The sequence below is a fragment of the Haematobia irritans genome, chromosome 2 (genome assembly GCF_050003625.1).
Source record: "Haematobia irritans isolate KBUSLIRL chromosome 2, ASM5000362v1, whole genome shotgun sequence".
NCBI classification, from domain to species: Eukaryota; Metazoa; Arthropoda; class Insecta; order Diptera; family Muscidae; genus Haematobia; species Haematobia irritans.
The window spans coordinates 208,209,726-208,223,987 of NC_134398.1; the positions used below are offsets into that span (position 1 = coordinate 208,209,726).

General features: G+C 30.5%; 1 protein-coding gene across 1 annotated transcript in view; it reads right to left on the bottom strand.

Annotated features, from left to right (window-relative positions):
- Positions 1-13,096, bottom strand: part of ninaD (neither inactivation nor afterpotential D) — a 30,790-nt gene extending 17,694 nt beyond the window's left edge. Inside the window, exons 1-3 of the mRNA XM_075297347.1 lie at positions 12,953-13,096; positions 3,922-4,050; positions 3,554-3,856 (exon numbers count right to left, since the gene is read on the bottom strand). Coding sequence (XP_075153462.1) covers positions 3,554-3,856; positions 3,922-4,050; positions 12,953-12,988 — 468 coding nt within the window. The 5' untranslated portion in view covers positions 12,989-13,096. The remainder of the gene's footprint in view (positions 1-3,553; positions 3,857-3,921; positions 4,051-12,952) is intronic.
- Between the last annotated feature and the right edge of the window lie 1,166 nt (positions 13,097-14,262).

Sequence of the window (14,262 nt, forward strand, 5' to 3'; positions counted from 1 at the left end):
GTAGACCAATTTTTGCATAGTTGTTAGAGACCATATACCAACATCATATACCAAATTTCAGCAAGATCGGATGAAATTTGCTTCTCTTTGAAGCTTCGGAAGTCAAATCTGGGGATCAGTTTATATGGGGGCTATATATAATTATAGACCGATGTGGACCAATTTTTGCATGGTTTTTAGAGACCATATACCAACATCATATACCAAATTTCAGCAAGATCGGATGAAATTTGCTTCTCTTTGAGGCTTCGCAAGCCAAATCTGGGGATCGGTTTATATGGGGGCTATATATAATTATGGACCGATGAGGACCGATTTTTGCATGGTTGTTAGAGACCATATACAAACACCATGTACCAAATTTCAGTCGGATCGGATGAAATATGCTTCTGTTAGAGGCTCCACAAGCCAAATCTGAGGGTCCCTTTATATGGGAGCTATACGTAAAAGTGGACCGATATGGCCCAGTTGCAATACCATCCGACCTACATCAATAACAACTACTTGTTCCAAGTTTCAAGTCGATAGCTTGTTTCGTTCGGAAGTTAGCGTGATTTCAACAGACGGACGGACGGACATGCTTAGATCGACTCAGAATTTCACCACTACCCAGAATATATATACTTTATGGGGTCTTAGAGCAATATTTCGATATGTTACAAACGGAATGACAAAGTTAATATACCCCCATCCTATGGTGGAGGGTATAAAAACACCACTAGCATATAACAATGTTCGTATGCAGTGTCTTGCAATCTTAAACCAATAGACATCGTAACAACGCTCGGTAAACAAAAAACGAGTCTGGTACTTAAGTGTGATTGCACTCAACAACAACAATTACCAGCAGTTGACATTAGCTCAAGAGAATTGAGATAGTACCAAATAAGAGAATACCAAATTGCAGAGATATGGGTAACCAACAGTGCTGCCAATTTTGCCGATATATATATTAATATATAATGCCAACATTTGTTGGATCATTACTTCTCAGCCAATTCGCCACCTCTATTATTACTAATATTTCAGCCTACAGTGATTAGGTAATCTTTTCGCTATTCGAAGTTCCAGATCCTTAGAATATACTCCGAAACGCACTTGTCCATCCAATTTGAAGCCTTAAGTGTAGAAATCTATATAAGGTTTATTCCCTTAACATTTTATGTTAATGTTATTTGTATAAAAAACTGACTTCTTTATATTTATTTATACCCTTCACCACTACTGTGGTACAGGGTATAATAAGTTTGTGCATTTGTATGTAACGCCAAGAAATAGTGGTTATAGACCCATCTTTTAGTATACCGATCGGCTTAGAATTAAATTCTGAGTCGATTTAGCGATGTCCGCCTGTCTGTCTGTCTGTCCGTCCGTCCGTCTGTCTGTATATGTAATTTTGTGCACAAAGTACAGCTCGCAATTTAAGTCCGATCGTTCTCAAATTTGGCATAGGGCCGTTTCTTGGGACAGAGACAATCGCTATTGGTTTTGGAAAAAATCGGTTCAGATTTAGATATAGCTGCCATATATTTTTATCCCCGATTTGGTCATAGTTAGCGTGTTTATCAACCGATATTCTTGAAATACCGTACATCCAAATATTTTGTGAGTTTCGAAAATCTTGCAAAATATCAGCCAAATCGGTTCAGATTTAGATATAGCTCCCATATATATCTTTCGTCCGATTTAGACTCGTATGACCACAGAGGCCATAGTTTACCATCGATCTTCGTGAAATTTTGCACAGAGGGTAGAATTGACATTCTACCAATGCTTGGTAAATTTGATTGAAATCGGTTCAAATTTAGATATAGCTCCCATATATATCTTTCGTCCGATTTGAACTTATATGGCCACAAAAGCCAGAGTTTTGCCGTGATTTGCTTCAAATTTTGCACAATTGGTACGTTTAATAGTATCGTTAAGTGTGTCAATTTTTGTTAAAATCGGTTCAGATTTAGATATAGCTCCCATATATATCTTTCGCCCGATTTAGACTTATATGGTCTCAAAAGCAAGAGTTTTGCCCTGACTTACTTCAAATTTTGCACAATCGGTACTTTTAACGATACTATTGGATGTGCCAAATATGGTCAAAATCGATTCAGATTTAGATATAGCTCCCATATATATCTTTCGTCCGATTTGAACTTATATGGCCTCAAAACCCAGGGTTTTGCCGTGATTTGCTTCAAATTTCGCACAAGGAGTACGTTTAGTAGTATCGGTAATTGTGCCAAATTTGGTTGAAATCGGTTCAGATTTAGATATGGCTCCCATATATATCTTCTGTCCGATTTGCACTCATATGACCAGGGGGGCCATGGTTATACTCCCATTTACCTGAAATTTCGCATAGCAGAATTATTATTCTAACTATACATGTCAAATTTGGTCAAAATCGGTTCAGATTATATATAGCTCCCATATATACGTACACCAGAGTTGGGGAAATATGGTAGACTGTTACACATTTTAAACCAATTTTCAATGGAAGTTTCCTCCAATTAACTGGACAGCGTTAGTCGATTTAAATTTTAATTCTAGAGGTTTTGTAGAAGTAAAAAAATTGTCTCCTTTATATAGCTTCCAGCAAATGTGAAGTAGTTGAGATGGTAACACAAATTTTGGCCTACATAGGCGTGAACGGTATAATATAGTCGGCCCCGCCCGACTTTAGTCTTTACTTACTTGTTTTTTATTGAAATGCATAGTTGTGTACATTAATTTCTGTTTTGTATATGAAATAAATACTTTTGTTTTGTGTTTACCCAAAAACTATGTTTAATTGTAATATTATTTTTTTTACCAATTGGTGTTTTAAGATTGCAAATATTGATGTTTACTAAATACACTGGTCGGTTGCGGTAGATCGCAGCCGCTCCTGACACAAATAAAAAAACAACATTATGGGAAAATTAACTATCTCGTGCGAAAATTGAACTAAATTGTATTCCAAATTTTGAGATTCATTAAATTAACCATTTACGAAATGCATCTTTCTCGAAAAGAAAAACTGAACTAAAAATAAAGAAAAATTCTTAGGCGCCACATCATTCCGCCAGCGAAATAAATTTATAGGAAGTTTAAAAAAAAAACTTCCTCGAAAGTGAAAATTCTAAATCTCACAGGTTCCAATTTCCGCTGATATGAATTTTTTTAATTTTGTTTTATATAATTTGTTTTTAATATTTTATCGATTATTGTTTTTGCGGCGATATTATTTTTTTTTTTTTAAATTGAAATTTTTTCAAAATTGAAATTTTTACTAAACGGCTTAATAAAGGATTTCTAAGACAACCAAAAGAACTTTACCGGATGTGAAATAAAAATGGATAGATGATCCCTAGGAATGTGGAATAATTTCCATTTTTTACTGGGATTATGAGATCGATCATTCGCAAAATTTATACGACTTTTCTTAGGTTTCTGAATTCAAAATTTAATTTTTTTTTGTAATCATTCGGTATATCGACCTTTTAGTTCACTATAGTAGGCCAAATGTCCTTTTACATCAACTTTTTTTTTTTTAATTTTTGTGTATGGTACTTACAAGTGTTGGTAGATGTGGACAGGTAACCAAATCCTCGAGCGTGCCACCAGACATGGTAGGTTCAAAAAACCATGTTCTCTGTGGCATAAATGAGACAGTGTTATTGGGATACCAGGTTATATTATTTTTCACTTTCTCCTCACGGAAAACATAGGGACCAACTCTTTCAAAATTGGGTTTTACACCGGCGACACGAACATCCTTGGGATTGGTCCAATTGTAAAGATACATAGCCAAGTACACAGGAACAGGAGGTTCAGCCCACATATTATAAACACGGCCATTGGGTTTTAATTGCAGCATCTGGTAAACAATTTTTAAAATAAATTATAGGAAATATATTTATGGCTTTATTTTTTTATTTTTACCTTAAACGTAGTTCTATCGGCAAATCCAGGCCACCATAGCAGACCCATTAATCCCAGGATCAAGAATATTGCACTAATGCCAAAGACCCATATTTTTTGTTGTGTCTTCGAACAACAACGACAGCACATCTTAAGGCAATCAAGGTTCGATTGAATATGATGTCGGAGAGAAATGGAAAATATGAAACGAGCGATTTGTTAATGGTCAAGTGGCTTTATTTAATGTAGCAGCAAGCAACAATTGACGATTTGCCGTAACAATTTGAATTGAATGTCAAGTCAATATGAGTCGTCAACTAATATTCGATTTGTTGATTAGAAATGAATTAAAAATTAAAGCAAAAACAAACAAAAAAGCCGGTCCGTCCATTCAATATTTTGTCCGTCTTCTTGTCGTTCTCTTCATTTTTTTTTTAGATTTACCGTTTGTGTTTTGTTTTTCCATTGCATCTAATCTTAATGTTTGTTAGTGAATTTTTTTTCGAAAAACAAAAAAAATCTAAAACAATGGATTAATTGGGAATTATTTGATAACGTATCTAAATAAATTGTTAATCAGATCTTGAGCAAGTCATTGAACATCTGCTTCACGATAGATAAGGGGGTCCAATGCACTTAAGTCTTTAGTCATAAACCCAAAACCCATAACAAATTATCGATGCAATTAATAAAAATTATAGGCAATTCTAGGATTAGTAGCTATTTCAAAACGGAAAGTTTTGTTAATAATATGCGGTTAGAAATGTTATAATTGCACAGAATTGTTTTTGTTTACTATCACGATTTTTATTTACAAAAAAAAAAAAAAATCCTATGCCGAAGCTAATCTCTAAATGCCTATGGCTATCTTCGATATTGGTTGTGAAGTTTTTTCAAAATTTATTTCTTTGAAATCTCTTAACAAAAAGAAGACAAGACATCGATACGTAGAATCCACTTATATATAACTCGACATTAGTGTTGCCCGAAATGTTTGTAAGAAAATTGTCAAGTATGAAGTTCAAAAGCCTTTAAATTTGAAAAATTATTCTCAGAAATCCCACTGTTAGGTACAATGGTGCAGGGTTGTAATGTTTCATTGCTCATAAATTTTCTATAGAGATAAAATTTTGACAAACTTTTCTATAAATAAATAAATAAAATTTTGACCGAATTTTCTATAGAAATTAAATTTTGGCAAAATTTTCTATTTTATTAAAATTTTAATAAAATTTTCTATACAAATATAATTTTGACAAAATTTTTAAAGAAATACAATTTTGAGAAAATTTGGAGAAAATTTTCCATAGAAATAAAATTAAAAAAAAAACTATTGAAATAAAATCTTGACAAAATCATCTATAGAAATAACATTTTGACAATATTTTCTATAGAAACAAAACTTTGACAAAATTTTGTCAAAATTTTATTTCTATAGAAACTTTTGTCACAGTTTATTTTTGTAGAATTTTTTTTTTCACACTTTTATTTCTATAGAAAAGTTTGTCAAAATTTTATGTATATAGAAATCTTTGTCAAAATTTTATTTCTATGGAAAATTTTGTCAAAATTTTATTTCTATAGAAAATTTTGTCAAAAGTTTATTTCTGTACAAATTCTGTCAAAATTTTATTTCTATAGAAACTTTTGTCACAGTTTAATTTCTGTAGAAAATTGTGTCAAAATTTTATTTCTATAAAAAATTTGGTCAAATCTTTATTTCTTTAGAAAATTTTGTGAAAATTATATCTCATAGAAAATTTTGTCAAAATGTGATTACGGTAGAAGATTTTGTCAAAATGTTATATCTGTAAAAATTTCGTCAACATTTGGTTCCTATAGAAAATTTTGTCAACGTTTTATTTCTATAGAAAATTTTGACTAATTTTTATTTCTATAGACAATTTTGTTAAAATTTTATTTCTATAAAAAATTTTGTCAAAATTTTATTTCTTTAGAAACTTTTGTCAAAATTTTATTTCTATTGAAAATTTTGTCAAAATTTTATTTCTTTATTTCTGTAAAATTTTCGTCAACATTTTATTTCTATAGAAAATTTTGTCCAAATTTTATTTCTATAGAAACTTTTGTCAAAATTTTATTTCTATGGAAAATTTTGTTAAAATTTTACTTCTATAAAAAGTTTTGTCAAAGTTTTATTTCTATAGAAAATTTTGACCAAATTTTATTTCTATAGAAAGTTTTGTCAAAATTTTATTTCTTTAGAAAATGTTGTCAAAATTTTATTTCTATAAAAAATTTTATATATATTATATATAAATTATATTTTTTAGAAAAAATTATCAAAATTTCAGTCTTTTAGAAAATTTTTTCACAATGGTATATATATAGAAAATTTTGTCAAAATTTTATTTGTATAGAACATTTTGTCAACATTTTTTTTTCGAAGAAATCTTGTCAAAATTTTATTTTTATTGAAAATTTTGTCAAAATATTATTTCTATAGAAAATTTTGTCCAAATTTTATTTCTATAGAAAATTTTGTCAAAATTTTATTTCTATAAAAAATTTTGTCACAATTTTATTTTTATAGAAATCATTTTAACATTTTTATTTCGGTAGGAAATTTGGTCAAATCTTTATTTCTTTAGAAAAATTTGTCAAAACTTTATTTCTTAAAAAATTTTGTCAAAATTTTATTTCAATAGAAAATTTTGTCAACAATTTATTTCTATAGCAAATTTTTTCAAAATTTTATTTATAACATATAGAAAATTTTGTCAAAATTGTATTTCTATAGAAAATGTTGTCAAAATTTTATTTGTATAGAAAATTTTGTCAAAATTTTATTTTTATAGGAAATCTTTTCAAAATTTTATTTCTGTAGAAAATTTTTTCACAGCGTTATTTCTTTAGAACATTTTGTCGAAATTTTAATTTTATAGATAATATTGTCAAAATTATATTTCTATAGAAAAAATTATCAAAATTTCACTCTTATAGAAAATTTTTTCACAATGGTATATATATAGAAAATTTTGTCAAAATTTTATTTGTATAGAACATTTTGTCAGCATTTTTTTTTTTTGAGGAAATCTTGTCAAAATTTTATTTTTATTGAAAATTTTGTCAAAATATTATTTCTGTAGAAAATTTTATCAACATTTTATTTCTATAGAAAATTTTTTCAACATTTTATTTCTATAGAAAATTTGGTAAAATCTTTATTTCTCTAGAAGATTTCATAGAGCAAATTTTGTCACAATTTTATTTTTATAGAAATCATTTTAACAATTTTATTTCGATAGAAAATTTGGTCAAATCTTTATTTCTTTAGAAAAATTTGTCAAAACTTTATTTCTTTAGAAAATTTTGTCAAAATTTTATTTCAATAGAAAATTTTTTCAACATTTTATTTTTATAGAAAATTTTTTCAAAATTTTATTTATATAGAAAATTTTTTCAAAATTGTATTTCTATAGAAAATTTTGTCAAAATTTTATTTGTATAGAAAATTTTGTCAAAATTTTATGTCTATAAAAAATTTTGTCAACATTTTATTTCTTTAGAATATTTTATCAACATTTAATTTTTATAGAATATTTTATCAACATTTTATTTCTATAGAAAATTTTGTCGAAATGTCATTTCTATAGAAAATTTTGTCGAAATGTCATTTCTATAGAAAATGTTGGTTTTATTTCTATAGAAATATAAATTTTATTTCCATAGAAAATGTTATCAAAATTTTATTTCTATAGAACATTTTGTCAAAATTATATTGCTACAGAAAATTTTGTCAAATTTTATTTTCTATAGAATTTTTTTTTTTAAATTGTATTTCCATAGAAAATTTTTTAAAAATTTTAATTCTGTAGAAAATTTTTGTTAAAATTTTATTTCTATAGAACATTTTGTCGAAATTTTATTTTTATGGAAAATTTTATCGAATTTTTTTTTGTATATCAAATTGGAGTACCTCTTAGTTGTAAAATCTACATCAAAACATTCTACCAAACAACCAAACAGTGAGTAGATATGATAATCACAGTGCATGAATATTACACCACTTATCCAACAAATAACAAATAGATGGGCATACGGATAATCAAGGATCTGATTTTGTATCGGCTCCTTCGTCGGTTGAGCGAATTTATAAGTATTGCTCAGTTTTATGTACACCAAAGGTATTATTCCCTCACCATATAGTTATGTAGGGTATACAAAATCAATGTTTTTCAAAAATAAATATAAATTTCTTGTATCTTATTTTTTTCCTGCATATATTTTCTACAATCATACAGCTGCGTTTTATCAACATCCTATTTTTGTATACATTTCATTTTTTCCTCTTATATATATATGATGTTTCTTATCGCATAAACATTCCCTTTTTGTGGCAAAATAAAAATTATTGTGAAGTTTGCATGTGACAATTTATTAAATTTTAAATTTATCAAAAATGTTTTTTTTTCTAGCCCTGAACAACTATCATTGGTGTCGGTAGCAGTCTGGATACCAAAGACCGCCATATTTACTTAAGTTCAGCTGCGCTTTAGCCCTTTTGATAATTTTGAATGAGTTGTAATAAAAATTTATTAAATGGAATAAAAAACAAAAAAACAATTAATATTGAAAAAAAGCAAAAAAAAAAAAAAATAATAATAATGAAAAGAATAATAGTAAATAACATCAGCACAAAAAAAAATATGTTCTAATCACACTATAGTATCGGTGGTACTGGTATGTCATGGCACAAATAAAAGCAAATACATAGCAACAGTGGCAAAATTATAGTAGTAATCTGTGTTTTATTAGAATTATTGTAGCATACAGATACATAAAATTTGCTCCAAATCCGTTCAAGTGATGGTCTCAAGTTTTCGCTTGTTATTCAGATGAACAAACGTCACATTTTTTTTCTCATGTCCAAAATTCCATGTCGTTTTCTTGGCATCTGGGCTGTGTTGATCACAAACCAACCTAACATATCACCATGTTAACACTTAACCAATTTTTGATGACTGTCATCGAAGGACCGTACGCATGATCCATTCTTTTTTTCCATTTTTCTAGGATCTGAGAACAATCTCGCTTCCACATGCAGTAAAAAAAAAAAAGTAATCGGTTCTGCCTGAAAATACGATCCATTCCGTTTAGTAGAATGTAAGGACGATAGCCCCTAACATAGATTGGCCGATTTGTCTTTAGAACTTTTAAAAATTGCAGTTCGAATCTGATATCTGGTAGTGCATCAAAACAAAATTAAAACTTTGATCTTTGACACATTGCACAGATATTTCGCATAGCAATTATTTGTATGTGGATTGCGTACAAAATGACATGATTTTTTATAGATAAAATTGGACCCAAAACATGCTTCCATACATTTTGGCATAGTACCAAAAAAAACCCGCATAAAGCATCAGACATAAGGCCAAGATCAAATGGTGGGGCGGTTCTTGACTATGCTTTATGTGTGAATTAAATAGACATTTTATTTGGCTGTTGTTATTTTGCATGGCCCACAACAAGTTTGCATTGCATGCATTCTGAAATAATCAATGAACGAAGCCACAATATCAACACCTATCAACCTAAAGTCCCAACAACAACAAACACACACAAAAACAAAAGTGGTTTATTCACTTTAGCTCAGTTGCGGCTCTGCTGCTATTGCTGATAATTCAAAACATACATTGCTATGAGTGCGTACTCTCCTTCTCTGTTATGGCGATTTCATGTCTCTTCATATAAGTACATGATTTCTCTTTCACTCTATGTTTTTATTATTGTTTTGTTTGGGTTTTGATTTGTGGGAGGGAAAGCCATTTTCAATATTATGATCTGTTATTCTACTTGACTCTACTACATGGGCTTATCTCGCCGACCGAAGTAAATGCATTGAGATAGGCTAGTCACTGTTTTAATTGCATTGAAACAGTGTTTCGTAGCATAGAAAATGTAGGTCAATATTTGTAGTCATAATATATTAAATAATTTAGAATTGCTTAAGTAAAAAAAAAAAAAACAAATTTAATGTTCGGGTATTCGAATGTCAGGTGTAATAGAAATAAATCGAAATAGTACAATAAATAAAAAAAAATATTCAGGTTGCCCATCTCATGTTGACTGGAGAGTTTTCCCAGTATTTGTCGAATTTGTCACCAAAAATCCCCAATTTTAATTAAATTTCCCATAATAAACAATTTGTTGACAATTTTTTATGAAACAAAAATAAAGAAATATGCTCTACTGTAGAAAATCAGTAATAATAAATAAAAAAGTATACAAAAAAAATTTTCACACACAAAACCACGAAAGTGATGATCGTTTTCCAAATGACAAAGGGATTTGGATCGCGATGTATGTATGAATGAAAATCTACTTCTCAAGTAATTAAATTGGGTGGGTAGTAGAGGTGAGCGCGTGACCGACATTTCACTCACACTCACGCACATTCACGAAATGAAAGCTAGTACTCACGCACGAACTACTTTTAAAGACTCACGTTCACGCACGATTCACGACAATTTACGTAATTGATGACAAATTCACGAGGGTGGGTAGTAGAGGTGAGCGCATGACCGACATTTCACTCACACTCACGCACATTCACGAAATGAAAGCTTGTACTCACGCACGAACTACTTTTAAAGACTCACGTTCACGCACGATTCACGACAATTTACGTAATTGATGATAAATTCACGAGACTTACGACATTTTCCAAACGGAAATCAGCAAAGGTAACAAACTTCAAATATAGAATATAGTTCGAGAGCTAAATTATTTAATTTCAGTAAACATACGAGTGTGAATGAAATCTATATTATTTTCGTGAGCGTGATTTTGCAGAAATTTTATTCACGCACATTCACGAACCGATTTTATTTCTCACGCACGACATATTTATTTTAGTCCCATTCACGTACATTCACGAGAGTTGCGTAAGTCACAAGAATTTCGTGTCACGCGCACACCTCTAGTGGGTAGATCGATATGAAAGTGAACTATCTTCATTATTTCTATATTTATGGGATATATTGTCCAAATCGGTGAGGAATGCTGATAAGTTGGCAACTTTTAGGTTGGAGTCCTCTCGAAATTATTTCACAATTTACACTGAAAAAATATTTAGGATGCGCAATTTATTGATGTAGGTCGAATGGTATTGCAAATGGGCCATATCGGACCACATTTACGTATAGCCCCCATATAAACGGACCCCCAGATTTGGCTTACGGAGCCTCTAAGAGAAGCATATTTCATCCGATCTGGCTGAAATTTGGTACATGGTGTTGGTATATGGTCTTTAAGAACCATGCAAAAATTGGTCCACATCGGTCGATAATTATATATAGCCCCCATATAAACCGATCCCCAGATTTGGCTTGCGGAGCCTCAAAGAGAAGCAAATTTCATCCGATCCGGCTGAAATTTGGTACGAGATGTTTGTATATGGTCTCTAACAACCATGCAAAAATTGATCCACATCGGTCCATAATTATATATAGCGCCCATATAAACCGATCCCCAGATTTGGCTTGCGCAGCCTCTAAGAGAAGCAAATTTTATCCAATTCGGTTGAAATTTGGTACGTGGTGTCAGTATATGGTCTCTAACAACCACGTCAGAATTGGTCTATATCGGTCCATAATTATATATAGCCCTTATATAAACAGATCCCCAGATTTGACCTCCGGAGCCTCTTGGAGGAGCAAAATTCATCCGATCTGGTTGAAATTTCTTTTCCTAAGATATGTTTGTACGAATTTATTTCGGCATAAGCCGGCTATCATGCAAAACCTTTCTTCGGAAGGTTCAAGTGTGGCTCATTTTTGGGTTTAATGAACTGCCTGAATTTATTCTGATAATTGATTGATAGTTTTGCTGCAAGTAGAGGATGCTGATGAGGAATGTGGTAATTCCGAAACGTGCGTCCATCCAACCATCTTGCAGTCTATAGGGCTTTGCCCAAATAAAGTTTAGTCAATGCATGGTTTTAATCTGAAATCAAAAAAACAACAAAAATTTTATTTCTATAGAAAATTTATGAAGCACCTCTTAGTTGGAGAGGAATATTTTGCAAAATTTTTCAAAACATCAAGAATTCTACCAATCTACCAAACAGTAAAAAATCTGCCATTTTTGGTAGACTTGTGTTCATAATTGTATATAGCCCCCATATAAAGCGACCCCCATATTTCAATTCTGGCTCTGTAATTACAGCACAAAAGTTCGTATCGGTTCGTAATTATTGCTTCCCTATATATGTACTTGTCTTCTATATAACCCGCATGGACCAACTTACAATTTAGAAGATAATGGAAAAGAAGTTTTAAGATGCCTTGCCATCGGCCGTAGTAGAAGTTTCTAGTCAATCCATGGTAGAGGGTAAATAAGATTCGGCCAGTCCGAACTTACGGCCGTATATACTTGTTTTAGTTTTATACAATATAACATTTGTGTATTATTTGCTGAATTTTCTTTTTTTATCATTTTAATTTTTTTTTTGTTGTCTGTTAAGTCGTTAAGATTCTTTGAGTTTTTAATTCCTCCAAACCACTGTGCCAAGAAAAATATGTATTATTATTATTATTGCCAGCTACAAAAAAAAAAATAATAATAATAAAATAAAAAACAAATGTGTGGAAGTGAAAATCGCCGCTGCTGTTTTGATAAAGATTTTCATGGACTTAACAAAATCTTGAGAATTCCTATAAAGCGGTTATCGTTGCATTTATTGCCTTTGTCTACAACTGTGCATAGATCTCACGTTTCAAAATTCAACACTAAATGAATATACGTTATAACTTTGTTAGCAGAGAATAGACGTCACATGGAAACCGAACAAAGAACGAATAATGACAATTTTTAATTTGTTCAATTTTGTTATTAAAATCATGCCGTCATTATAGTATTCTCGGAATAAATCACTGCAGCAAACTTTAATAGAACAAATGGACATAGGTCATTCTATCTCATCCATTATCGAAGATCGGCGTTTATATTGAGTTCCGCTTTATGTTATTTATATGTATGTCTTTTAAAAACAATGAAAAAAAATCTTAATTCGCCAATTACTCACAAATTTTAGGCGAGTTGCGACTGGTATCGAGCACATCTTGAATGAGCTGATGGCACGGTTAGACTGGTTCTCGTTTATCAACTATTGTTTGAGTGTTTTCGAATGTTGTTGGTTTTATTCTCCAATGACAAAGTTTGTTTTTGTTTGGATATATCTCTATTGTGTTGGTAGAGAGATGGGAGGTCATTCATTAACACAGAACTTAAAACCAAGAGAAGCTTATATGAGCATAATTACATTTAATATGACTTGTAGTCATTTAAGAGAGATGTGATAACATTAAAAAATTTGCGTAACGTAGTTATCCTTGAAACTGAGTGGAGACTGGTGGACATAATACGATTAGCTAATTTGCGGTATTATATTTTTAATGTGATTTACTATAAGGTAAAGATAAGCAGTAAATAAATAAACCAATCGAGATGTCAATGCTATAGACATAAACATCTTGAGCATTGCTTCTCTTTATTCCAGTTTTCTCTCTCTCTCTCTCTCTTTCTCTCTCTTTCTCTCTCTCTCTCTCTTCATATGCTCATAAAACATTGTGTTGATAATGTTCTCTCTTTTATCTATTAATCGGGTTTCTCTCTTTTACATCTAACGTTGTTGTTGTCGCTTATGTAAATGTGATAGAAATTCCGAAAATCTAACAGTGAAAACAATAATATAATAATAAAAATAAATAAAAATATTTGTTACTGATTAGCTTCTCTTTAGAGGATTCTCGGATAGGCTAGAGACTAAGGGCGTTTTCGTTTCGCAAAAAATATGTTGCCCTGGTGTTACACTACTTTTCCCTCATTGTATTTTCGCTCAAATAATAGTGTCATTCCAAAGTTATTGTTAATTCGTAATATTGTGGGGGATACAGGATCCAAAATCTATGACAGTGTCCTTTATATTTGGCAATCAATTTCGAGAATGTTGCACCTTTTTTCCCAATCGAAATCGCCATAAGACATTGGACAACAATATTCTACGGGTGGCTCATTGCACATCGTTCTGCTTGTAGTTCGGTTATATTTTTTGCTTCGTCTGAGAAATTTCTTCTTAGGCGCTAAAATGATTTTAAATTATATTTTGCTACTAACATAAATTTAGTTAAAACCCAACTTAGAAGATTACATACACTGAAAAAAATATTTACGTGATATTAAAGATTGCGCAACCTAAATTTTAGGATGCGAAATTTACAAAATATTAAGGACAAATTTCTTTAAAATAATGAAATTTTAATTAAAATAAAGTTTATAATCTTTGCTTCAAAAATTTTTTCATTAAATTTAGGACAAACATTTTATAAATTTTCG